Here is a 27,887-nt window from a genome sequence, read left to right as displayed (position 1 = left end):
GAGCAAGTTAAAAAATGGAACTTCTTTTTATTAAGACAAACTGCAGAAAGATGAAAATAAAAAATTTCATCTGTTTTGGTCTTCAGTATACTGTGTGCAAGTAATCTGAAAGGTAACACCTGGGTGCTACCTGGAGTCACTAAAAATGCAATGAACTTGACTGGTTGTGAGTAGCCTGTTCAGTTGCAGAGCATTGTGAAGAACACTTAGATACTCCTGAGTATATTCATTTTACTCAAAAGAAAGTGAAAAAAGTGTCTTGTTCTACACTCAGGTACTCACACTGTATAAAAATGCAAAAAAAAGCTTCCTTAACATTAAAAATGACAGTACAGACACTGCATCCTCTCAGCTCAGTCATGAAGGGCTCACCGTGAGCTCTTTCCAGGTCGTTCTATAAACAGCACGAGGGGGACAGACTGGGAGAGGGGGAGAGGCAAGAGACCCCATCTTCCATCACAAAATCACAGACTACAGTCACAGAGTAGTTTATGTTAGACGGAAGCTCTACAGGACATCTGGTCCAAACCCCCTGGCTCAAACCAGGGCCAACTTCCAATTCAGACCAAATTATGGTTTCTTACATGTTGTGGAGTCTGCAGCACAGTAAGGAAAAAGACAACTAAGGCATCTAAATAAACCGATCTTAATATATTTTCAAATAGGATCCAGTACTTTCACATTTGGTAATTTGGTCAAGTTATTTGGTTATCTCCACTGAGTTACTAATACTGTAAAAAAACAAAACATGCTAGCTATATGCAAAATTCCAAATTAATTCACAAATACTATTTTAAAATTTATGACAACCCTGGAGGGAAGGTGATTAGGCACCTCAGTGTCATAGATACAGTATATCCATGGTACAGTTTTTGTATGAGGATAAACAAAGACAACCACAAACAGAATCCAAGACTAATTTTTCTGCATAGCTTTTTGATTTGAGTAATTTCAAGACTGCTTGAATGCAGAACTTCTGCTTCATCTTCTATACTGACTAGACAAAAGCCCCAGTAAAAGGGCTGCCTCCACAGTTACAGTATGCTTAACTCCTTAAAGTTCTTGGGAAAGCACATGGCAATGTGTTTGGCAGGTGCTGATTACAGTTTCTTCAAAATACCTGGTCATGAAAAACTTCATGTAACTTCACTACATTTGGGTGTCCTTCGCAGAGTTTCAGAGCTGTTATTTCTCGCTGGGTGTTGGCTTCCATTCTAGAAAAATTAAGCAGTCATTTTGTACCAATTTTATTAACAAATTGCACATTCAAAGTGTTAGACCTATTTTTAATTGCTTGAACATGATTAAAGGTATACTCAAAGTAAGCTGAGAAAAATTCTCCACATAACCCTGCAACTTAGGATATTAAAAAACCACACCAAAATCAAACTGTGTTTTTAATGCAACTACAACTTGCTATAGAAAAAGCTGATGTGATATTATAGAATATTTTCTATCTAAAACAAACCTCTTTCCCTTAGTCCAGGGAAATTTGACTTCACCTCTGTTCCTATAAATATTTGTTGGTTCACTTTTATCTTAGCCCAATTAGTTTCCATTCTTAAAGGAGACAAGTACTTCCAAAGTGTTATGGAAACTATGAGCTCTACTAGAAAAAAAGAGTAAAATCATCTATATATGAGGACTTATTTACACAAATAAACCCCTAAACAGGCCACTGTAAAACTCTGAAATGGAAGAAATAAGAAGAGACTTTCTCCAGAGCAAAAATCATGGCATAAATTCTCTTTCAAGCATTGAAATCTATAACCAAAAACTGTAAACATGGCAATCATAAAAACTATGTGATTGGTGACAGGCTAGAACATTTTTTCCCACTAGTTAGATACACTGATTTATTTTGGTAAATAAAGCCTGAAAATTGTTGCCAAAACTTTCTCAAAGAATGGTTAACCCTGTACTGACTAAGAGAATGGCCTGATGGGTAACACAGATAGAATCTCTATCACCACACATGTTCTTAATTTTTGGTTGCTGTTTTTTCCCCCCTAATTAGGACAAGAACTGTGATGAGAATTACGTGCAAGACGTTTCTGCTTTCCTGCAGTCTTCATATAATCAACAAGTGTGTGTGTGTGGTTCGGCTTCGCGAACGAAGATTTGGGAAGGGCTCTCCCCACGTGGGTGTGCCCTTCCAGCCTGCACAGTGGATTTTTCAGATGAGGCACAGCATGTGCAGAACTGGCCCCAATCAACAAGTAAACCAAGCTGTTTTACCTGCATCTCTGCTGGCGAAGTTGTTTACACTGAAAGTGGCTTCAGGTCCTTAAGAAATTAAAAACCTGACTCACATAGTCTTTCCCTCTAAACTACTGTCAGAAGGATGTGGACCTCGGAAACAGATGCAAAAGTTTCAGTATCATGAACCTTTGAAATTTGTACATGAACTTTCTGGATTATTTGCCTTCTATAAATAGTTACCAACTCATGAAAACCAACAAGAAGTTCTAAAACAGTAACCCAAGCAAGTTTACAGGGGTCCACTGTTTCAGTGGCCTTCAGACATACAGATAAACCTCAAATTGGCTGGAGACAGATTCAGCATTGCTAACAAAGCACCACCACAGAGGAACTCTTCATCTGAGCTTTCACCTCAACTACCATGAAAATGTTTCCCTAGGTGTAAGATTCTCTTTTGGGGCACATTTGGTCAGTAGGAGTGAAAGACTGACTCTGAAGTTGCTGGAAACCCTATTACACTTTTCCTTGTAACAAGATTTACTGATGTGATCCTCAGAGCAATATTATTTACAGTTTTTTATTCAAGCTGGTATTTGTCCAACTATTCAGTGTGGGTTTACTGCTACCCCTAAATACCTCATCAACATACCCTGAGTCACAGACTGCAATCCTAAAAAAAAAATCTCTATATAGAGACCACTTCTTACCTTCATTTAGCCTGATCTACCAAGATGAAGGAGAAGGAGCAAAAGAACCCATGGGTAATATCATCTAGGGACATAATTCCTAAAAGTTTAGTTCTAGGGGGAAAGTCAATACTAGTTTGCTCACTGTTATCCAGAAACAAAATATCCACTACATTAAGATGAGATGGGAGTGCTAATCTACAGCTCTGCAGTTACCACAGGAAAAAGTTTTGAGTGTAGACACAAAGCAGAGATTTCCACATTAAAATACTCAATGTAGGTGGTGTCTACTGCATACGACTTGTTTAAGGTCTCATTACAGTGACTGCAACTCTAATTAATCACTCTTACAGGGTGAACTAATTCACTGTAACATACATACCTAGAGTAGGATTCAGTGGCCTAAGCATAGGAGAGCCTGGGAGATGACATCAGCCATGAAGACATCTACAAAAAGGTAGTAGTCACAAGACTGATGGAAACTGGAGGACAGAGAAGACACCAACAGATGCTAAAATGGCACTACCTAGATGTCTATGTTTAAGTTACTGAATCCCACTTCTAGAGTCAGGTCATTCAAGTCTCTGTAGACTCCACTAACAGTTTTAGGCAGGCCTCCATTAATTTAGCAGACCTCAGAAAAGTGACTCAGACACCTGCACTTAGGTTTCTTATTCCTGAATTTGTCCTTTTCAAACAGCATGTGATGAAACACTTAAGTCTGGGGGATAGCTCCTTCTAGAGTCTGGAAAAACAGAGGTACAGCCAAATATCTCGGAGAGAGATCAGTGTGAACTATCATTCTGATAGCACAACATTTATACTTTCCCTTTCCTGACAGCATTCTACAATACCCTAAGGACATACTTACTAATGAACACTGCAAAATGAAGGCAAAAATCCATTTGCTACTCAAAGAATCCCTGATCTTTATTTCAATCTGGGCAGAAACTGAGGTATCCATCTGGAAAAGGACCAGATGACAGCCGTGTACAAAGCAGGTCAGCTGCCTCCGTCGTGGTGTTCTCTTCAGAACACTCAGGAAACAAGATGCAACTTAAAACTCCATAGTCTAATTCCATTTTATACATACACACACAATTAATTAGATCTGAGGCAACCCACACTACAGATCCCTCTTAAAAGTATCCTAGGCAATCAAAAGGGATGCTTAGGAAAGGGTGCAAGTGTAAACCTGCGTTCAGTTCACTTCTATCTTCAGACTTAAGAGCCTTATACCTCACTTTGTTAGGAGCACAGTTAGGGGAAATAAAGGTAGAGTACAACTTGGAACCAGAAAAGTATACTTTAGGTTTCTTCTTGTGTCCTCCCCAATAAGAACAACATTTTGTTTCAAAAGACTCTCAGAATTTTTTAAAGGTCATAAGGATACATTAAGTTTCTGTAGACTCACAGAACAGGAAATAATTTTAGAGTTATTTTTCTACTTCCAAAAATGTAGTTAACATTATTCTAATCCATGGGTGACAGTAAGCAAAGAAAATATTTTTATTGTCTTATAGAATATTTATACCTTTTGCTAATTATTTTTACTGCATACTCTTGGCTAGTTTTCTTGTGTAAGCACTTTCGACAAATGGAAAAACTTCCTTCTCCCAATGGTTTCTCTTTCAGATCCAGTTCATAATGATGATAAAATGGAGAGTCCTGTTAGGAAACTGTCTGTATTTAGTTTTGCAGAATACTTTTAGTATACACAAAGACAAAGAGTAAAGTTTTGTGAGAATTTTTCATCTACATTTAAATTGTAAAAGAGCTCTGTTGTTAACAAAATATTTTATCTTAACTTCTATTTAATAAAACGCATAAACATTATTCCAACAATCAAAGAGTAAAGCTTGTGTTACATTAAACAAACATAATCACTAAATAAATCATTACTACTACAATAGCTGAAGATACAAAATATTCAAACAGGATCAAACATGGTCATACATACATTTGTCCACAGAACTTCGTGCTCGTTTGAAGACAGCAGGATACCATGTGTTCCTATAAGGCTTCACACAACTATACACTCTTTTGGGTGAATATATCATAGAGGGAATTCTGACATAATTAATTTCAAAATTATCTACAATGATTGGCCGAGCAAGAGTTACCGGGAACCAAATTATTATTACTATTACTATTCTGGAAAACCAGACAATCATCTCATTTTTCAGATTAAACTGCAACCACTTAGTAGTATCACATGCAAGTTCAATGCTTGGATCATCTGAGGAGCCATTACAGAGAACTGATAAATCAATTATGACTATTTTGTAATCTGCTGCCTAGCTTGTGATTGCTACTTGGGAAGTTACACACAGCTCCAAGATATACAAAATTAATTTAGTTCTTGATATTGTTATTACCTTCATCATAGCACTTCTGGCAATAGTTGCAGTTCCAGGTCGCTCATCCCCCATATAAAACTGAAGAGGATCTACAGTAGCTGCATTGCGTTTAAACAAAATAGAAGGTGCAACGAAAGAATATCCCTATGAAATTAAAACATCAGAAAAGGGTATGGCTCGATATTGCTGCACATTAACTATCATAATGCACATGAAACATTAGAAGTTTCAGAAGAAGTTTTCAAAGAAATCAGAGTTTTCATATCACAGTACAGAAACCGTAACTGTCTCATTAATGGTTAGATATTACTCTGTTCAACACAAATGGGTACCTTCTGGGAATAATTTATGTTTTTTCACAGTTAGAGATAAAACAATAATACCACAAGAACTCCAGTAATTAATGCTAATCTGGCTCAGCTTCAATTGTTTTGCAACAGGGATAAAGGCTCATAGTTCAAACTAGCCAGCTTCCCAGGACACCTGGGATGTAAGCACCAAACCATTTTAAATGGCTCAACAATACAAGCTTCATATCAATGATGTGCCCAGTTGGAGTATAACAGGCACAGCTGTGACTATCACCACAGTGTGAATCAGATGGGATTATGACATGCATAAATTGCTTGCTACAGTCACTACAAATCTAACAACTTTCCAAATATGATGCTACATTCCTGTACACTAAGGATTAGCTGCTCAAAAACAGATAATAAAAAGCAACAAAGCACAAGGAGAGGGAGAAGAAAAAGCAATGCACACTGTTGTTCACCTCTGCAGCTTTGGTACCAAGCTGACTGCACATGAGCTGTTTCTACCCACTTGACATCCAGCCCGTGCAGTCTGAGAAGGGATCATTCTTTAACCGCATGAAGGAGATGATGAGAAAAGCTTTGTTACTCATCTCTATATAGCAGTCTGCTAATTAGAGCACACCTTCAAAACATGGAAGACCTACTTCTAACTCTGCAAGTAGCTTCCACTTTCCAAAGGAACACTTCAACTAGTGCATTATGTGGAAATGGGCAAACTGCATTGCTGTTGTTGAAGCTGGTAGCCCAGACTGATGGAGTCAAGACCACAAGACTCGTAAGGTATGAAGAAGAAACAAGAACAGGCTGACTTTAATCCAGCATGCAGAACATTGAGCCAAGAATGGAGAGACAAGGAATTTTATATTTGCAGTAGGACTGGTCCCACCCTTCTCACTCATTTTGCAATTGTTGAACAAAAAGCCTTGGGAACTGGGACTGGAAATTACACAGTTAATTCCAAGAACTTAAAAGGTAGGAGGAAAAAAAAGCTCTTAATACATGGGAAATTGTTCAATAATTATTTTTTATAAAATTAACGTGAGTTCTTAAAATACCTGAAATATTCTTTCTGAAGTCTGAGGGGTTGCTGCAGGAGAGTATGTCGGATCCATTTCCGTAAACTCTTCTGCAAAATTACTGACATCCAATTCATCTCTGATTACTGGTTTGAATGGAGCTGGTATTTTTTTGGCAGCTAAATCATCCCAGTTCATATTCTAAACAAAAACCAGGAAAGTAAGTCTGAATCAAATGAAAAGTTAACAGAAAGAGATATTGGAAAGACAGACTTGTTCAGAAACACAATCCTAATTCTATTTTCCACAGGCAGATGAAAAACATTCAAATTATGCCCCACTAATCTGCTTAGGTAAAGCCAAGAAGTATCATACTTATTTCTATGTACACAGAATTCAATTTAAAAAAATTTCAACATAATTAAATTTTACAGTGGAGATGAGCCAAACAGTTAGTGATGGCCCTTGAATTTCTTCCTCTGTTTCAGAATTAAGAGCATTTATATTTCTGTAAGCCGCAGTGCATGCACGCAGTATCCTTAACTTTTGGATGCCAATTTCTATGCTTAGTTACAAATGGCAGCTTCCAGAGCCCCGAGAGCACAAGCCTAGGAATTCTTACTGAATGCAAGGCCAGAAAGAGGAAGTATTGGTACAGCAGTTATGAGGAAATTGCCCTGTTATTGTAAAAGAGTGGAACTGAAATAAAATCAAGATTAGAAAGTGTTGTATGAGGACAAAATGTATCTTCCAAGGTAAACAGTGAACAGGGGAAGTTTAACTCTCTGTAACTCTAACTTCAGAAGAACCATAAATACATTACTTAGTTTATTCAAAGAAAGCATAGATTTTTAACTGCAATGGATGCAACAGTACAGATGTACACAAATCCAACCTTCGCCACTGTTCGAAAGCAAATGTTAATACACTGAAATCTGAACACAATTAAAATTTACTAAACAAGATTTAACATTTAATTAAGCCAAGGAAAATAGAGGAGTTTGGTGAATTTTATCAATATTGAGATTTTACCAACAACGGTAGTGGCAAACTTCCTTGAGAAAAAACCCAACCCAAACCAAGAGACAACACAAACACAATTTCAGTGGTTTGCATTAAACCTCGTGGTTAGGCAGTGTGTCTTTGGGCTGCTTCAAGTAACTTAGACAGAGAACATATTAAAAATCTATCATGCCCTTCTAATACACACAAAATCCATATACATGAACACATGGATATTCTTACTAACTTCAATATAATTATTCCTGCAATTAACATGCCTCTAAGCTATTCTGTTAATAAAACAACAGAATTTCCTTAGTCTTGGATTTCAGTCACTAATGTACAGTAACTGGCATCTGATGAGTTTTGCTGTTTGCTCTACCTGGAAGAAGGGATGCTGCTTGATTTCATCAGCATCAGTGGGACCACAACCCAACCTCTTCTTGGGGTCTTTCATCAAAAGCTGCTGAATGATATCTTTAGACAGAGCACTCATTTCTTGTGGGTAAGGAGGCTCACTTTTTAATATTCTCCTGTAAAACAAACAAAATAAGAATTTGGTAATTACTTAACATGTTGAGTGTTAATCAAAGAGTTACCATACTAATAGTAGAATCTAATAGTTCACCTGAAGTTCTATTGTACCCAAAGGCAGGAGGTTCGCAAATGTGAAACCAAACGATTTTTAAATAAAGAAAGGTTGAAGGAATGGCAGCTATGAAAAGCAAATTCTGCAGGAGATAAATTATGTAACTCAATCCACAAAAGAGAAACACTGCTCATTTCTCATACTGAGTTTACTATTTAAGAGAAATCTCTCCGCTACACAAAGAAATCAGCCTGATGCCTAACAGCAGTCAAAACAAAAACAATTCCAATATTAAAAATTACTAAAAAATAAAGAAAAAACTCCCACATTTGGACCACTGGAGGTTTGCCTGCACCCTCTATCTTGTGTGCAGTGCTCATGCCCTAGTCTCAAAAGGAGGCACAATAGCTTTAAAACTTTCAGAGAACAGCAATATGACTAACCAGAAATACAGAATGTGCTTTATAGGAAGGTTTAGAAAAGACTAGGACTGCCCAGCTTAGTGAAAAGATAACTCAAGGGGGCTGGGCATAATGTTTCCCTCAAAACAGTAAAGAGAAGGCAGACAGGGACCTCGCTGTCTTTTTCAATACAAGAACTAGAAGCCACAAAGTAATGGTAGCAGAAGTTCAAAATCTTGGATGCCTAAGCTTAAGCATCACATTTAAGTCCCTCTCTTTTATATGCATGGTTCCCACAGTTTTATATAAAGCGGAAGGTAAGTTTTCCTCCAGTTACTTCAAGTGGAAATACTGAAGCTCTAAAGGAAAATTGAGAACACACACACAGAGGTAACACATCCAAAGATACATCAACAGGTTTAAAACAGAGACACACAAAACCTTTTAGCATAGAGAATCACAGAAGAGTTAGGAAAGGGACCTCTGGAGGTCATCTGGTCCAGTGCCTCTCTGCTCCGGCAATTGTTTACCATCACGTCCAGAAGCCTTTGGAGTAACTCCAAGGAGAGAGAGTCCACCACCTGCCTTGGGCAGCCTGTGTCAGTGCTCAGTCACACTCACAGTAAAAAGGCGTTTCCTGATGCTCAGAGGGAACCTTCTGTGTTTCAATATGTGACCTCTACCTCTGGTCCTGTCACTGAGCACCAAGAAAAAGAGCCAGGCTCTCTCTTCGCTGCATGTTCCCTTCAGGCATTGATGAGATCTCCCTAAGCCTTCCCCAGGTGGAAGAGTTCCAGCTTTCTCAGTCTTCCCTCCTATGCTTCAGTACCTTAAATCTTCTCAGTGGCCCTTTGGTAGAGTCTCTCCAATATGTCCATCACTGTTGTGTACTAGGGATACCAGAAGTGGAACCAGTTTTCCAGGTGCAGCCTCACAAGTGCTGAGTTTCGAGGAAAGACCACATCCCTCAACCTGTGATACTCTGTCTAATACATCCCAGGATACCATTTGCTGCCTTTGGCACCAGGGCACATTGCTGGCTCATGTCCAGCTCAGTATATGTACAGCTCTGTGCGTACTCTCACCATGGTAACTTCAGGAAATGTGATACACAGAAGGACTTAGAGCACCTCCACTAAACACAGACAAAGATTTTCAAGCTATGAGAGACTGCGAGGCTGAAGTTACATGAGTTTGTGACAACACTAAAATCTCAACTGTTATGTTTCTGACAGAGCTTAAGTCAATCACTGCACTTGAATTTTGTTTAAAGTTACTGCATGACATGCCCTTAGAGTCAGTTATCCCATGGGAAAATTTTTGTCTTGAAATATGTAGCTTCTTGGATTAGTCCAAAAATAGACTTAAGCAAACTGTTTCCCAAAATAATCCTGTCCTGGCAGAGTGGAAGGACAAAGCCAAGTTCAAAATGCACATATCCCAGGGTTAGCTTCTGCTGACTTAGTATCCAACTGCAAGCAAACACAAAGACAAAGCAAGCTAACCTCTTGGTTTAAGTAACACTGAAATGAGTTAGGAAAATACAGTCTGAGCTTTAAAGTGGTGTAGAAGTCCAGGATTGTTTCTTTAAACAATATATGGATGATCTGCAATAAGGATCTACATCACAGCCACTACTAGCAGAAGTAACAGCAACCACAAGCCTTCTCTTCAACTTCTGGACACACTTCACTATACAGATATGCAGAAGAAAGCCCAATATTGTCAAATGACTTCTTAATTAGGGATGTTAATATCAAATTTAAACATCACTAAACAACAAGATTCTTACACTGCAGGAGTGGTGCAGAAGTAAGGATTCAGTCTCTTCAGAAAGCATCCAGTTTCAGAAAGAGGAAGGAGGTAAGGAAGTAAGAAAACCTTCCTGTTGCAAGACAGGACACCTTAATAAAAAAAATTACTTTATCTACAGGAGGACAGATGAAATCTACAATGTCCTTCTATCTTGAAAATTACTGAGGAAATCTATTTATCAGTCTCTCTGATGAAAGAATCAGAAAGTTACGCAACAAAGATCCTGGAAAGAGGCAAGTTCACTTTGGGCTCTCAGAAGGTGGAAAAACACCTTTAGTCAGTATTTTTTTAAAACTTATTTCTGAAGCAATCAGGGACAACCTTCGAAAGAAAAAGAGAAATTCTAGAGCATTTTTCTATCTAAAAAATGTCAGAGATTACAGATGGCCAAGTCAGATAAATTTTAAATTTCACTGAAAAAAGATGCTAAATTGGGATAACTGGTAATATGGGTAACAAAGTGAAATAAATTAGTACAATGAGTGATGTTGATAAGTGTTAGCAGTCAGAATCTTGCCAGTGTCTCAGGCTTCTAACACAAATATAAACTTTCACACAAGAAAAGGAGAGTGAAACAAACAAAAGCAGTGGAAAGAATCTGGCACAACAAAGTTACCAGAAAATTCTTAGCCAAAAGAAGTGCTTCCACAGCAACAACACTAGTGTGTCTCATCCTTCTAATTGCAAATTTCTAGAGACATATTGCATGTCGTCAGTCAGCCTGAAAACTGCAGTTGGTCATACCACGGACGTGGGAATTGAACAGAAAGTCCCAGATGAAGCTGAGACAGTTTATAAAATAACTTCTCATGTTACTTGACATTCTGCTCTTTATGTAGAAACTGCTCCTTAAATTCTTGGGGAAGGAATCCCCTATAAAGATTGCATCTATCAGAATAATTTAGCATACATGTTTGGCCAATAATAGTTTTGTATAACATGATTTTCACTGAATCACGGAATTGTTAGGGTTGGAAGGGACCTCTGGTGTTCAGCTAGTCCAATCACAGCAGGGTCCCCTAGAGCAGGTGACACAGGAACATATCCAGGTCGGTTCTGAATGTCTCCAGAGAGGGAGACTCCTTAACCTAACTGGGCAGCCTGTTCCAGTGCTCTGCCACCCTCAGTGGAAACTTCTTCCTCATTTTGAGGTGAAACTCCTTGTGTCTCAGTTTATTGACACGGCTCCTTGTCCTGTCACTGGGCATCACTGAAAGAAGTCTGGCACCACCCTCTTGGTACCCACCACTGAGACACTGATAGGCATTAGTGAGATCCCCTCTCGGTCTTCTCTTCTCCAGACTAAACAGGCCCCAATTCTGCAGTCTCTCCCCATAAGAGAGATGCTCCAGACCCAGACCCCCTCCACTCTACCTAATGGAAAATTCTGTGGCAATGGCATCAGCAACTCCTGCCTTTTACCAAGATTATTGTTTTAAATAATTTCTTTTTATAGGCAGAATTAACAATGAAATGGTATTTAGCTATGTGAAAAGCAAGCTATGAATATGGAATCGTGTAATTTTTAGGTTGGAAAAGAGCATCAAGTCCAGCTGTTAACCCAGCACTGTCAAGCCCACCACTAAACTATATCCTTAAGTGCCACATCTGCACCTCTATCAAATACCTCCCGGGATGGTGCCTCTATCACCTCCCTCTGCAGTCTATTCCAATGTCTGACCACCATTTCAGTGAAGACATTTTCACTAATATCCAACCTAAACTTACCTGGATGAAACCTGAGGTCATTCCCTCTCATCCTGTCACCTGTTACCTGGGAGAGGAGATCAACCCCCACCTGGCTAGAACCTCAGTTCAGGTAGTTGTAGAGAGTGATAAGGTCCCCTCAGAACCTCCTTTTCTCCAGACTAAACAACCCCAAACTTCTTCCTCACCAGCTGGTTTTTTGGCCCATGGGGATGACCTACTCCTGCACCTTTAAGACTTCTTTTTTTCTGTTAGAATGTCCAGCCTTCCTGGATTCCTTTGCCCTTCAAGACTGCCTTGGAATGGACTCTCAGTCTCCTAAACAGGCCAAAGCCTGCCCTCCAGAAGTCAAAGGTAGTGACTTTTCTGATCCCACTTCTTATCTTTCCAAGCATCAAAACCTCCTATTTCACGACCATTTTGCCCAAGAGAGCCCCCAGCCATCACACCACCCACCAGTCCTTCTCTGTTCTCAAACAGCAGGCCCAGTGGGGCACCTTCCCCAGTTGGCTTGCTCACCAGCTGTGTCAGGAAGTTACATTCCATACACTTCAGGAACCTCCCAGATTGTTTCCCATCTGGTAAGTTTTATATTGAGGGGTATCTTCCATCTGTGACACTCTCAGAGCCCACTGCAGAGAAGGCCATGCTGTACAAGCAGACTCCATGCAAGCTGCACTTACACAGGCCAGTGGCTTTCATTCTGAAATACTTTTGAGGTTGATGGATACTAGAAAATACCAACGATGCTCTGGACTGGTTTATAGAATGACATTACAGGGGGTAGTGCAGAATGAAGCTACTTTCTTTAGAAGTTCCAAAAACTATTTACTGTTATCATGAGATTGAACCATGTGAACTTGTATACACATTAATTAGGATGGAAAGCAAGCTATCAGAAAAGAAAGACCAGACTGATCAACACGTGAGAAAGCAGAAACTGGTGAAGTAGCTTGATCAAGTGAAGAGAATCTGGTTTCACTAGTACAACACTGCTGAAGGGTAAGTCCCTCAAGGCTCTAAAATAGCCACTACGCTGTTCATAGATTTGTCTGTCTGAATTCAGTACTAGGAATGACTAACAGTCAAACTGAAAATAGTGGGTGTGTAATCAAACACAGCACTTGCCTACGATTTTGTAGGATGAGTCCTATCCCTCTCTGCAGCAATGGACAATAAGAATTCTGAGAAATGAAAGGAAGATTTGGGAAGAAGGGAGAAGAAAGGGAGAGGGCATACTAGAAAAGGAGAGATACTGGAACAGGCATGTGATTTTACTTTTTTTTAATCCAGTTTAAAAACCCACAACACGAAGCATGTGAACAAAACTGTGTCTTCAGGGACAGAGACATAAGTGAAAGTATGCACTTCCTTAAGTTGCATTTTTCATGGAAGAGAAGGCCACAGTGTTGCCAAAAAGACTGTGCCAAAAGAACAACATTGTTCATCAGAGAGGTATTTTAGAACAAAATTTCATGGTCAAATTTAATACCAGATAGCCATTGAGCCACACATTTATCTAAAATATCTAAGGGAACTTCCCACCTGTGCTGATTTCAGGTGGGATAGAGTGAATTTTCTTCACAGTGGCTAGCACAGGGCTATGTTTTGGATTTGTGCTGAACACAGGGTTGGTAATGGAGATGGTTTTGCTATGGCTGAGCAGGGCTTACACAGAGTCAAGGCTTGCCCTCTGCTTTTCATACTTGCCATGCTGGTGAGAAGTTGGGGGCACATGAGAGACTGGGAGGAGAAAACCAGGACAGGTGACCCAAACTGACCAGAAGGTTATTACAGACCATATGACACCATGCTCAATATATAAAGTGGAGAGAAGGAAGAAGGGGAGATATTTGGAGTGATGGTGTTTGTCTTCCCGAGTCACCATTAAGTGTGTTGGGGCTCTGCTCTCCTGGAAATGGGTGAACACCTGCCTGCCCATGGGAAGCAGAAATTAACTCCTTGGTTTTCTTTGCGCATGTGTGTGTCTTTTGCTCTCCCTATTAAACTGTCTTTATCTCAATCCATGAGTTTTCTGGCTTTTACCTTTCCAATTCTCAACCTGATCCTGCTGGTGGGGGAGTGAGTGAGGGACTGAGAGGGGCTCGGCTGTCAGGTGGGATTAAATCACAATATTACCCAGACAAAATAAAAGCAGGACCTGGACTCATTTAGAAGATTCTTTTATTTAAACTCAGAAAAATCAAAGGCCATGGAAACTATGATTTCAGAGCCTGTGACCAAGTGAAAAACTGAATTCTCAAGTCTGCTGCAATTGGCAAGTTTAAGCATAGTTAGGGCTAAGCAATATAATTTCTGTTTAGAAAAACTTTGCTACCAAGAAAGAAGGTTGTACCATCTCTTATCTCTGTGCCAGTAATTTCCTTACCACTGGAAACGGTAAATAGATCATTTCTGTTCTGCCTGCTGTACCCCACCCACAGGGAAAGCCCCAGCAATGCTCCTGCCGTGCCCAAAAAGCAGCCACCACTCCCCAGAAGGTTCCGCACAACTCAGGGCAGAGCCAGGACAGCAGCAATGACCCCATATGCTCTTAAACAGAACATAACATTCATGACATCATAAACTGCAAACATACAAAACTGGTGTCATCTCACACAGAAACTGCTATCAGTGGAAAGGATTCAGAAAACAATGGGTCTTATGAGTACTGAAGTAACACAGGGCAGATGAAATTAAGTCTGAAATGCTCTAAACTAGCAGCTTATTAGCTGAAAGTGATAGAAAAGAAGAAGGAATTAGATCTATCAGATCACCGTTGGCATCACCAATATGAACCCAACAATATAAGAAGATGAATTATTCTCTCCCTTAAACAAGATCCTCTTGAAACATCAACAGGAATAAACTACCCATATGTAAGAAAGACGAACACAAGCTGAGTTAAGAAAAGGTTTTTTTCAGGAAACAGGAAGACTGGGGAACATCTTTAATAAAGGAAGCTGAAAGAATTTTACTTCTAAATTTATTAAAAGCTGAAATGCTACAGGACTTCTGTCTATAATTGTGTAGCATAAACACCCACCAGAACAAAAACAGGCTGAGCAACAACACAGTAAACTTACCACAACTAAATTAAGATCAGAAATTAGGTTATTAGCCAGCAGAGGATAGATGTTAGCAACACTGTGGATTCTTACCACTGAAATTAATATTTCTGATAATTTAAGATTACAATCTTAAATAGCACATAAGGGCCTACCAAAACAAACTAAAATCCTGTAGAATACACAACGAAAAGGCTTCCCAGTTTTTGGGAAACTATAAAATTCAGGTGAAAATTCTCTCTAAAAAAATTGTAACTCCTCCAGAGTTCCACTTAGTAAATCTTGGGAATCAAAATTACCAAATTCAGACATGGTAAGTAAGATGTCAACAAAATTTCTAACCTTAAATAGGCCAGAAAAAGATAATTTATGGTTTTACTGCAATATAATGACCAAGAGGGTGAAGTTCCGAATTTTGTTTTGTTAATGGACTCCCCTTTTCCCTGTATTTTTTCTAGTGACCTTCTAAGTTTCCTGCTCTGGTGGAGAACTAAAAAACAATTAACAGGTCTCAATCTTGCAAGAAATTGCCTGAATTTTTAACATAAATACAATAAATTATCTAAATAATTGAGATTTGTTCTGTCACCCATTACAACTTTAAAAATCAAGTGACTCTAGATACAGATCAGGACCATGGTAATACCTTCCAGTAGAAGCAAAACTATTCTTAGTTTGGGAACAGGACTTACAAGCTCATCTTGACAGCAGTTACTAATTTAAACAATTTAAGCCCTCAACTCCCTGCTCCAAAAGAAATCCAATAACAGGAAATGTTTGTTTTCAGGGAAGATTTCAGTAATGGGCTTTGGGGAAGTTTAATGCTTTGTCCTTTGAAAATGCCCCAAGGCTTTTGCATGGTTACTGAAAGTAAACCCTTGTAGTGTAGAGATTACTGAATGTAACAGAAAGTTCTACATGTAAAAGATAAGAACAGCATAGATTATTTCATTTCTCTAAGTATCATATGGCATATCATCAACACATGCAAACAGGGCTAGAAAAGGTCCTGTTCCTTGTTTCATGCTATACACTAATAAATAAACATAACCTGTAACAAAAAGGTAGGAGTGGGGCACATTCTGACATTTTAAACCTGTACTCTGCCAGAGTGAACTAGTAAGACCTGATGAAAAATCCCTAGCTAAAGATATATTTCATGTATTAAGACTTTGAATGTGATAATTCTATTTACATATAATGTGGTATTTTTTTTCACTTCCTTTTCAGCAGTAAACACACAACAGGGTTAAGTATCTACAAAGCTGTGGTTACACTGTAGTTTAAACAAACAGGTCTTTTGTAAAGGTCAGTTCTATTACTTAATAACAACTATCTGCTTCCAGATGTCATTCTGTTAAACAGAACTGGAGCACATAAAATGGTACTCTGGCAGCACTTTCTTCCCCAGTGTTAGATTGAAACTCTCAAAACTACACATTATGGCATAAGGACCATCTGTGAGCAAGCACATACATGTAACTGCTTTGAATCTTACCTAGAAATCTCTGCTTGGGAATTCTTCTCTCCATCGACCGTAAATGGTGATGCTCCAGTCAATAATTCATACATAAGAACACCAACACTCCACCAATCAACAGCCTACAGAACAACAGTAATTATGTATGTTATGACACACTGAAATAAAATTGTTAACAAAAGAAGGAACAATACAATACACTTGGAAAGGAACTAGCACTGGAAGAACCCACCTATCAATACATGGGCAAATCTGGATACCATAAAGCATAACAAACTGCAGTGCTGATTGGAGGTACTTTCTACACTAAATTAGTTTTATGCTGAAATCTCTCCACTTAGCTTCTTCAACTAATTTCTCAAGCTCAACTCTTTCTACTGACTACTAAAGTTCCTTTCATTACCTCCCTACATTTTTTATTTTTATTTTTGCCACTGTGAAGTGATAAGAATTCTAAAATATACACAGGAACCTAAACCTTGCTAAGAAGTAGCTGAACTTGAGCTTTTTACGAGCTTGAGAATGAAATTAAGGAAAGTTCAAAAAGCACAATTTAAGATCACAGGCCACAGTTAATCCAGGCACATGAAAATGCTATGAAATTTTATCTCATATTCACAGAATCATAGAATGATTTGGGTTGAAAGGGACCTTAAAGATCGCCTCATTTCAACCCCTCTGCCATGGACAGAGACACCTTTCACTAGACCGGGTTGCTGAGAGTCCCATCCAACCTGGCCTTGAGCACTTCCAGGAACGGGGCATCCACAACTTCTCTGGGCAACCTATTCCAGTGCCTCATCACTCTCACAGTAAAGGATTTCTTCCTAATATCTAATTTAAGACTCTCCTCTTTTAGTTCAAAACCATTCTCCCTCGCCCTGTCACTAAAATGCCTCTCTCCATTTTCCTGTAGGTTTCCTTCAGGTACTGCAGAGTCACAATTAGACAGTGCTGGACCCCTCTCTTTTCCAGGCTCAACAAACCCAGCTCTCTTAGCCTTTCCTCACAGGAGAGGTGTTCCATCCCTGTGATCATGTTGGTGTCCCTCCTCTGGACTCACTCCAACAGGTCCATGTCCTTCCTGTGCTGGGGCCCCAGAGCTGGATGTAGCATTCCAGGTGGGGTCTCACCAGAGCAGAGCAGAGGGGCAGAGTCCTCTCCCTCACCCTGCTGGCCTCACTGCTTTGGATACAGCCCAGGATGCAATTGGCTCTCTGGGCTGTGAGTGCACATTGCTGGGTCATGTCCAGCCTCTCATCCACCAGCATCCCAAGCCCTTCTCGGCAGGGCTGCTCTCGATCTGTTCATGCCCCAGACTGGATTGATACCCGGGGTTGCCCCAACCCAGGGGCAGCATCTTTCACCAGGGTCACGTTTCACCTGTCTGCTCCTTCACTCAGGCAAAGCTTTCAGAAAAACAACACACTGCTGCAATGGATCATGAGTAAAATAGGGGTGTTGTTTGCTAAAGAACTTTAGTAAGTATCCTTGTCATTCCCATTCTGGCAGTTTTCTGCATTTTGGTTCCTATTACTTCCCCTACTACCTATTTTATATGGGCAGGTCCACATGATACAGACACTGTTCAGTCATGGTCATCCAGTGCTTTGCCTCAGGGACCTTAGAGAGATGGACCTTGGGAACACATGGGATATTTGGCTTCCCATATATTATTAATATATCTGATATCTCGTAACTTACAGAGTACTTCTCTCTTTCCAAAGAAAAGATGCTACTATGAATAATAAAGGAAGCAGTTGAGTCCTTTCAACAAAATGAATTTAACTAGAGGTGTTTGAACTCAGTTTTACGGCCAAGAAATTTGCAAATCAATGAAGCTTAAGTTCTGCTTTGCTTATGTTGGCCACATTAATACAATACAGGCAAACAATTAGTGAACTGATGACAATTTGGCCTCGTATTTCAGGTTTGATGCCTCAATATACACAAAATCTGATGCTTCATATATTCAGCCAAGGGTGTCTAAAAGAACTAGCTGAAGAAGTCTCTGTCCTTTTACTAATTATCTTTGCAAATACATAATTGTCAGAGAAAATCCCAAACAATGTTTTCTTGGCATGTGTTTTTCCAAAAGAAAAGGTAGATCTGCCGAATCAGAAATCAAACTTTAAAAAAACACTGAAATATTAGAGCAAGTCTTTTAGACAAACAATGCAATAATCTAGAAGAGATTACAAATCATTAACATTGATTAATGAGAGCATAGCATACTAAAGCCATCTCATTTTCTCTTTTTGTAAGATCTTTGCGTTCCTAGATGTGCTGTAAGTATAAAATACACTAAAAACCTTCTAGCACTACAACATGTGCCATTGCCAATGGTGAGGCACTGAGTGTGTGGTGCAAACAACCAACATCACACAGCTATCTGCAAAATCACCCTTTTTATCAGCTAACATTCATATCAAACTGTGAAGCTATTCCTTATAGAATACTGTCTGACTCTGCACTACATCTAATGAAAGTATCAGAACTAAAGATCACAGAACAGAGATATGTCTTTAAATGAGCAACAAGATCGAATTTATAAGCACTTGAAAACCAGAATCATCAAGTCAAGGTGACTGTCACATTGGAGAGAAAGTGGCAAGACTAAACTCAGAAAGAGTGCAGCAAAGAGCTTCAATTTGTAAGTTTTTACAATTCCATTTTTAATAACGACTGGGCAAGCAGTACAGTAGAAAAAGATGAAGAGGTTATAGTGGAAGCCAAAGTAGGTGTGAGACAATGACTAAGTAAAAAGACAAAGCACATTCTATTTTATGTTAGTAGAAGAATCAGGGAAGTAACCAACCATCCTGCTTGTACTTCAAACTGCCAACTCCCAGCTCAAACCCTGTGCCCACTATAGTGCTCCCTACCTGAATGCAAACTCAGACCAAAAGAACCACAGAATGCACAGAGAAGGAAAAGAAGCACCTTCCCAGGCACAAGTCAGACTTTGCCAGTTCTTAAATGGGCTGCGATAAGAGGAACTGTGATCAACTACATTTCATGGTCCCCAACAGAAAGACAAGTCAACTCAGTCTACAGCAAAAGAGATTAAATACTCTCCAAAACTTCCCAGTATAGTGAGTAAGCAAAGTAATTTATCCACGAATATTGCAGAATTATTTGGGGGAGTAGAGTTTGTTTGTGAATTATTGTTGTCTTGATCTTTCCTATCAATTACTGACACTTTAATTAATTCATAATAAAACTTGAACTGCAAGCCAAACAAGTTTTATGAGAACATTTATAACATTAATAATCCATTCCATACTTCAATAAATATAACAGATTTCTGTGATGTCCCATTTAAAACATATACCAGAATTAACCACAAACCAGCCATTTTTCCACTCTGAATTAGTATTCTGTATAAAAGTGTCAGCTAAGTTTATTGTTCCATTGCACATTTAGAACAAATTTTGAATAGAACACAAATAAGTCCCAATACCTTTATAAATATGTCTTTTACTTACAATTAAAAGAAGAAAATACATCAATAGACAACTGAAGATACCAGTAATAACCTATTTTAGGACAACCTGAAAAATCATGCTTAAATAAGAAACTGCCACATTTCACAAAAAACACTCAAGCTGAACAACAGTGTTGCCTAAAGAATTAGTTTATTTTCAGTAATAAACTCAGAACATACCTTGTCATGTCCTGCGTCTCCTCCTCTTACAATATCTGGAGCCATGTACTCTATTGTTCCACAGAAAGAATATGCTCTCTCATTCTAGCAAACAAAAAAAAAAAAGAAAAGAGAAGAAAATTTACATCGAACAATTATATTATACAGATCATATGGGCCAGATATGGCTCACAGTTCCAAGATGCTGGCAGTAATTCTTCTCCAAATAGCTCAGAACTGCCAGCTAAATAATATCCCATCACATGTAGAGATGTATCACATAACACTACAAAGCACTTAGTCTTCTACAAAAAAATAAAATGTCACAGGTTTGTGTTGCAGTCTAAGATAAGGACACAAAAATTAATGCATTGATATTTTAAAAAACTTTCCCATAAGTCTAAATCATCTAACATTTCAGAACTATACAAAATTCCCCCAAGTAATATACATACACATTCTGAGGGCTGCAATATCAATACTCTAGATAACCAATGAAAGCTTTCCATTAAAAAGAGAATTTCATTGTAAGATGTACAATTTGACTAAACTGGATACTTTGGGTTCCCCATATTCAGGAATCCTTTATGACCTCTAGAAAAGTCATTTTCCTTCGCAACGCACGCATAAATACAACACAACATTGTCTCGAGATTTGGAGAGAGACGAGAGAGAGAAAGAGAAAGGCAGACAGAGTTGTAAATTTAACTTTATCCTATGCACTGAGTTATTCTCTTGATTATGTTCAAAACTAAGCTGCTTTCATAGGCATGTATAATTGTTCCCTGTTAGTGATTTACCTTTGAGGTCAACATGAGGTCATGCTGTACCTTGCTAATGACGAAAGCACATGTGTTTGGGCCATGCAACATTGTTCCTCCCTTATCCTTCAAGCTTCTAGCATTTGGGGGACAGATCCTGATAGGTCCTTTAAAGAAGAGTGTTCAAAAAAGCAAATATTTCAAAAGTCAGGCTTTACATTTGTAGACTCAGATTTGGAGCTTAAAACAGATGCTATATAAGAGACTACACTAATGAGAGGAAGCTTCTAAAAGTAGAAACAGTGCTCTGTGCTACCCTGAGGCATAAAATTAAACAGTCCAGTAGCATACTATTAAATGGTATTTCTTAAAATACATATACTGTGACTGGTTTTTTGGGGTAAAATTCTAAATTCAGAATAGTTATACGGCCTCATTTTGTTCAATATTAACTTGAAATATTAACTTTGAGACAAAATCATGTAATAATGAATTTTTCATTATTTCACTTTCTTCTGAAAGAACTATTGTCTCTCCCTCATTTATTTTTTCCAGTACTTGTTATCTTAATGAAATATAGTGTGATAAAAAGCATAAACAAAGAAAAATGTCAGAAATTCCTAGCCCTCCATCAACCAATCTAAAGCTATTTTATCTCTCTGTTCTTTTTTCCTTCAGCTGCAAGGGAGGGTGTGGGAAAGAAGTGGAAGAAGGAAATGGGAGTGAAAAATGCAGAAAGAAACTGTTCTTCGCTTGCTGCCTCTCCAGAGAGTAAAGATAATGCAGCCAAACTGAGATTATCCAGGCAATTGTCTGAAAGCAAAGCATTCTGACTCAACTACAGATTGACACAGATTTGCTTTCCTAAGATGCTGTAGAAAGCCCCAACTTCAAAAGAGCTGAAGATATAAAATCTGGATACCTCTTTTTACCTTGTGTTTTATTAAGGTACAGGCCTCATCAATGGCATCTCACTGACACTAAGAAAACACAGCTTTTAGAGTTTTAAGTTTCACTAGGAACACTTACGTAAATTTGTCATTTTAAAATATGCCTTTGACAGGGACTCACAGTTTTTGCTGTTATGCACTCCATGGGGGCTTAGAACCATTTTCAAAGGATGTTATCTCCAGTACCAGTTTTATTTTTTTTATTCCTGTCCTGGTCTCCCAAGTATAAGAGAAACATGGACATACTGGAGAAAGTTCAGCAAAAGCAACAATTATGATTAAGGGACTGAAATATATGAGGAAAGGTTGAGAAAGCTGGAACTATTCCACCTCCAAGACGGAAGGCTCTGGGACTTCTCATCAATGTACATAAATGCCTAAAGAGAGCGTGCAAAGAAGAGAGCCAGGCTTTTTCCAGTAGTTCCCAGTGCCAGGACCAGAGGAGGAGTCCCTTTCACTGTGAGGGTGACTGAGCACTGGCACAGACTGACCACAAAGGTTATGCAGTACATCTCCCTGGAGATATTCAAAAGGCTTCTGGGCTTGACTGTGGGCAACCAGTTCTAGGTGACTGTGTTTGAGCAGAGATGCCTTCCAACCTCAACCACTCTGACACAAAATGCCACTGTAAGTTGTATTTCAACCTTCATTTGTGAAATCATGTTTCACTCACAAATCAAACATGCACACCCCTCTCGTCCCAGTTTCAAAAACTACAACCAAATCCTATTTTGTATCCCCTCCACATTTATGTTTCATTCAACTTTATAACAAGAATTCAGATTCCACAATCTACATTTGATACTTTCATGTTATGAGATTTAAAACAAGAAAGGGCGTTATTAAAAAAATAACTGAACTTGGGTTACCTACAGGTGAATTCTCACTGATCATGCACGTCTTGCAAATACTGGAGCTTAAGAAATTTTTGAAGTAACACAGAATGCTCATTTTCTTCCCTTGCTCAACATGCCTGCCTTAAACATTGTGGTTTCCTTCTCTGAGCTACTGAACAGCAAGCAATCAGTTCTTAGGTGTCCCTACTACCCTGAACATTAAATATGACACATTCTGAAACTGTAATACTATCAAATTCTTTCAAACTATGAAACTTTACTCCTTAAATAATTTTTTTAATAATTAAGCAAATCAAAGGTACTCTTCCCTAAATGTTCTTTATTAACATATGTATTCTGTAATGGGAATTCCTTGCTAATAGAAGAGATGGTAGGATACAGTCAAAAGGCTTGGTTAAAACCCAGAGTAAGTTCTAGTGTAAGAATTTCAAGAAATGAAAACTACATGATATAAGGGAAAAGGGACTTCTCAGCTATTAAATTGGCTTGGACTAACTTCCATGAATTCCATATTCATATAAAATATTCTAGAAACATTTTCACATAGCAAGTTACTCCTTTAGCAGAGTCAGTATTAAAAAAAAATGAAAACAAAACCAAAACCTAGAAACACTAAGTGCTGCTGGGCCAAAGAAAACAAGGACAGGCTCTGGAGCTGGAGAGTCAGAGGTACAGCCTCTGACAGCACATATTTCGTCTGTCAGCAACAACCCCCCGGACTGAGCAGTACCTGGTGCCACAGACCAAGAGGGTGCAATGGCACAGAAGGGAACCAGGGAGCAGCTCACTGAAGGCATTCAAGGCTGCTCTCAGGACTGACTCTCCACAACTCCACTGAAAAACTCCCCAATCCAGACAAGAATTGCTTACTGGTTCTTGTCATATTTTTGTTACAGAGAAATAACAGAATTGCTATGTGTTTCTTACTGGGTTCTTCTATGGCTTTCAGCAACATTCTTATGATAGTCCTATGCTTGTCCATACTTGTTAGCTGGCAAATTAAATTGCTTCATTCACTTAATCTGACCTCATCATTATGAAGATTTCAAAATGTTATGACCAAGCAAGACAAGGGGAATGCTTGACTGTTGGAGGTAGTCTGAAATCACATAACAAGTTTAAACAAGGTGTTAAATGTAACACAGATATGGTCTTTCCACTCAGTATAGGACAATTCCCCCTTTATTGCACAGATAGTAAAATTCTCCGTACCAGCTTTCAGATCAGGTATATAGAAGAAATATCAAACTTAGGAAAATCATTACTTAGCTAAAACTCTATTTATAGGGGGGCTTCTCTCTAACAGGCTATACTTCATATATTGGATAAATGCAGAACTGCTTGTAAAATTCCTCAAATGACTATTTTATGGTATGATTATTAATATACTAACTGTACCTAAGAAGAATTCTATTTCTTAAGTAGTGCTTCTGAACAGGAAACCCACAGATCAATTGCTATGACTTCTCATATGCTTGATCTTAACTGTGTGTGATGAAGACTGCTCTTCCTATTGCATCAGCTTCTACAGCTTAGCAGAGGAAAAGACAGTCCTGCTCAAAAAAACATACATGGCATCGTCCTCTCAAAAAGGTAACTAACATCTCCAATACACTATCACACAGTCGTTAATAAAATAAAAATACAACACCTAAGTGCAAGAGAGTAATGATGTCCCAAAATATATTAAGTATCTAAATTTATATTACAGTATTGCACAGCTACTGGCACTAATCTAAATTGAACATACAGGGTCCCAACATTTCATAAATACTTGTAATGGGTACCTGGTGTGGAATGTAACACTTCACCGGGGAGAAAGAAGCCATTCCAAATGAAACCTGCATAATACACTTCCACAGAAGGTCTCACTCAAAGAGGGTAACAGAAACACAAACTCTGATTCAGAACTAGAAATGACGAAGTAATAGTACTGGAAACACACTAAATAGGCAGTGAATCCTTTCAAGAGTAACACTAACATGCTTTTGTGAGGTTCCTGAAACTTCAATGTGTACATATTTATTAATACATGTGTAGCTTCAGCCACCATAGTATGGCAATTGACTCTTCTATTTTCCAGTTTTATCAATTTCTTAGTTAACAAGGAAAACATTTTAAACAATATACACTAAACTGTCCCTTCCAATAGTTCTATTTTATTCAACACGCATTTGGAAATGGACAGAAGTCATTCATTCTACTATGAGGCTGCTGAAGAAAAAAGTAATTAGTTAAAAAATAAGCAAATTCAGACAGCAGAGGCTAAAATGGATAAACGGATATGTTGCTCCATTCAGGAGTAAGACTTAATTAGGTGTTGTACAGGCCCACCTAGAGAGGGTCACAGGTTATCAAATTAATAATTTTCTTGTCCTTTCTATAGCAACATAAAATCCATTTCTTAGTTTCCTTAAATGTCTGAAGTGGTAGATCATTTCTAAGTATGAACAGATGCCAGTCTTTTACTGTGCCAAAGAATTCTTGCTTCATTTGACTAATCCAGGGAAACGTGCTAGAGTAAAACTACCTTCCTTAATTGCTTCCACCTCTGAACAAATGCTTCAAGTCCCAAGTTGTCTTTCTTCTTTGTTAAAGGTACTTCAGGATCAAAACTCTAGGATGCATTAATTAGACTCTCTCTGAGTTCTATCAGTGTTTCAAATAGGATCAATGAGAAATTTTTAAAAAAGTAATCAAATTTCTAGAATACAAGAATCAGTACCATTATTGTTCCTGTTTTGTACAGCTGTGAGTGTACGTAATCAGAGTCCCAAAAGTTCTAATTTAGGGCTTGGCTACAAGCATAAAGATTGAAAACTCTCCTAGGATAACTATGACAGGGTCCTGAGCTTATCAACAGGCTCTGCAACCTCTTTCCCCAATTGTAGGGGTTAAGGCATCTCTGCTTAAGACCAATGCTGACAAAATGGAGAGGAGTAACCCATGTGGAACCCTGTCAAGGGCTCCTCCACCTGCAGCTGGGAGAAAAGTTCAGGCTCCCACTCTTGATTCTTGTGTAAGCTGTGTTGTAGGTATGTCTTTACTTGGCTGTGCACCTCACTGATCCTGATCCACCAATTCCAAATCGTGGATTGTCCTCAAGCTTTTCTGATGACCACTGGACTGTTGCCCAAGCCTGTTCTTTTGCCACTAGACTTGCTCTGATCTTGCTTGGCAACTGTGGATCGCACCAGTGGTCAGTGAGGTGCTGACCTGCACCTGCCTTGTGTTACCCCCAGCTCCCAGCCCACACTAACCATGGAGCAGTCTCCCCATCCTGCTGCTTCCCGACAAACCACCCAGGAACCACAGCTCCTCCAGAAACAGCTCACAAGACTGAAGAGCTTAAGGATCTGAATGGTTCAGCAGTACCACACAGCTACCAGCAACCTGGCTGCAAGCTACTGACCAAGTGGGCCATCAGAGTTCCCTTCAGAAGTTTAATGAGAAAACCAGGACCACAGGATAAATCAAAACAATATTGCCATAGAAGAAAATTTACTTGCAATACGTAAAGGCCACACAGCAGAGGTGCCACTAACAGTATCACCTGCTGACTGGATTTTGCATTTCAGAAAAACCACAAGGCTGAAAAGCCTAAATTTTATGCATAAAAAGGACCCATATTTCAATGAACCTCTGAGGTCATTCTATCAGAGATATTTACCTGAAAAATAAAAATGCACCAAGGAAAAAAATGTGTTTCCATAGAAATTATATCTGTAACATTCTTTATCATCATTTTAATTGCCCAGAATAAAATTTAGGGAGGTGTATGAAAATTGACAGAAAGACCTCTCATGGTTCAAAGACGTGATATAGTTTTAAAACAAACAAAAAATTCTTGTTTCAACAAAGTTCTTGCCAAACTGACTGGTATCTTCTTCTTAGTCAGTTTTGGGTTTTTTTTTAATTTCAGTTATTTTGGGAGTCTTACTGGTCATAATATCCAGACATAACACAGAGTAATTAACCTGTTCATATCAAAGTACAGCTTCCCCCCCCAAAAAATCTCTCAGCTGAAGACTGTTGCTTCTGTAGCTGTAACATTATTCAGGATGAAGACTATGACCTCTGCAGGAGACAAGAAACAACAAAGGCAAAAAGTTTAGCAGTACCCTAATCATGCTCTGCTACATAAAATGAAATCCTAATGAAGACTGCAGTACAAAAGCAAAGCTTTAGACTAAAGCAAGAACAGTTGCAATATGGCAGATCAAAGGTCCACTAGTTTGTCATCTGAGGAAGAATTTAAAAAAAATATGTAAAGTCACGTGAAATTAATTAAAAATCCTATCCTGGTGGCTGTTCCTACTTGAAGAAGCCAGTTAAGTCAAAATACCATGTTGGTTACTACACCTCTTACCAGGGCTACACTAATGACTTCTACTTCCAAAACAGGCACAGAAAAAGGCTACTGAATTTCTCAAGCAAGAATGAGACTTGCCTGCCAGAAGATGCCATCAGAGCAGGCAATTGAAAGGGAGAGCAAAAGCAGCTAAACCTCCCACTGCGCTCGACAAGAAACATGCGGCCTCTGCCACTGTGACCCCCAAACATAACTCAGTGAAAGGCCAAACCCTTATCAAATGTCAAGTGGAGGTTCAAGAAACTCTTCTCACAGACACTGACAAGAGCTATGTTTGCTTTCACACCGCAAAGCATTTGCAATTCTGCGAGGAACTATTTAAACCAGTTCTTGATCATGGATTTGTAAAGCAAAGCAACCAAGAGGAAAGAAAACAAAAGTCTCGATTCTGCAGGCAAAAAATTCAGAAACAGCACATTATTGTGTGGGAGGAATGCAAGCATGTACCACTGTCAACTTGGATGAACATTTTGTGCTTGGTTCTTCTCAAAATTCCAGTTTTTGGAAGGCTTGTTTTCTAAAGCATTGTCTTTTGAGAAAGGAGAGGTAATAGTACCAAAAGAAAAGAACAGTATACAAACCAAAACCTGAAAAAATCATCTTCAAAAGAAGGCAAAATTATAAGGTATGGAAGAGTACTGATTCTGGAAAGAACTCTATT

General features: G+C 38.7%; 1 protein-coding gene across 2 annotated transcripts in view; it reads right to left on the bottom strand.

Moving 5' to 3' along the window:
* RPS6KA5 (ribosomal protein S6 kinase A5) overlaps window positions 1-27,887 on the bottom strand; it is an 81,632-nt gene that overhangs the window by 20,052 nt on the left and 33,693 nt on the right. The window contains exons 2-9 of one of the 2 annotated variants that reach the window (XM_071557675.1): window positions 21,087-21,214; window positions 20,308-20,391; window positions 16,659-16,762; window positions 7,963-8,113; window positions 6,618-6,779; window positions 5,267-5,392; window positions 4,423-4,556; window positions 1,121-1,214 (exon numbers count right to left, since the gene is read on the bottom strand). In XM_071557675.1, the coding sequence (XP_071413776.1) occupies window positions 1,121-1,214; window positions 4,423-4,556; window positions 5,267-5,392; window positions 6,618-6,779; window positions 7,963-8,113; window positions 16,659-16,762; window positions 20,308-20,391; window positions 21,087-21,158 (927 nt within the window). In that variant the 5' untranslated portion in view covers window positions 21,159-21,214. The remainder of the gene's footprint in view (window positions 1-1,120; window positions 1,215-4,422; window positions 4,557-5,266; window positions 5,393-6,617; window positions 6,780-7,962; window positions 8,114-16,658; window positions 16,763-20,307; window positions 20,392-21,086; window positions 21,215-27,887) is intronic. The other variant, XM_071557673.1, reaches the window with a different exon arrangement.

This window comes from Pithys albifrons, chromosome 6 (assembly GCF_047495875.1).
Source record: "Pithys albifrons albifrons isolate INPA30051 chromosome 6, PitAlb_v1, whole genome shotgun sequence".
NCBI classification, from domain to species: Eukaryota; Metazoa; Chordata; class Aves; order Passeriformes; family Thamnophilidae; genus Pithys; species Pithys albifrons.
The sequence above is the reverse complement of the archived record's forward strand: the minus strand, read 5'-3'. Positions and strand labels throughout refer to the sequence as shown.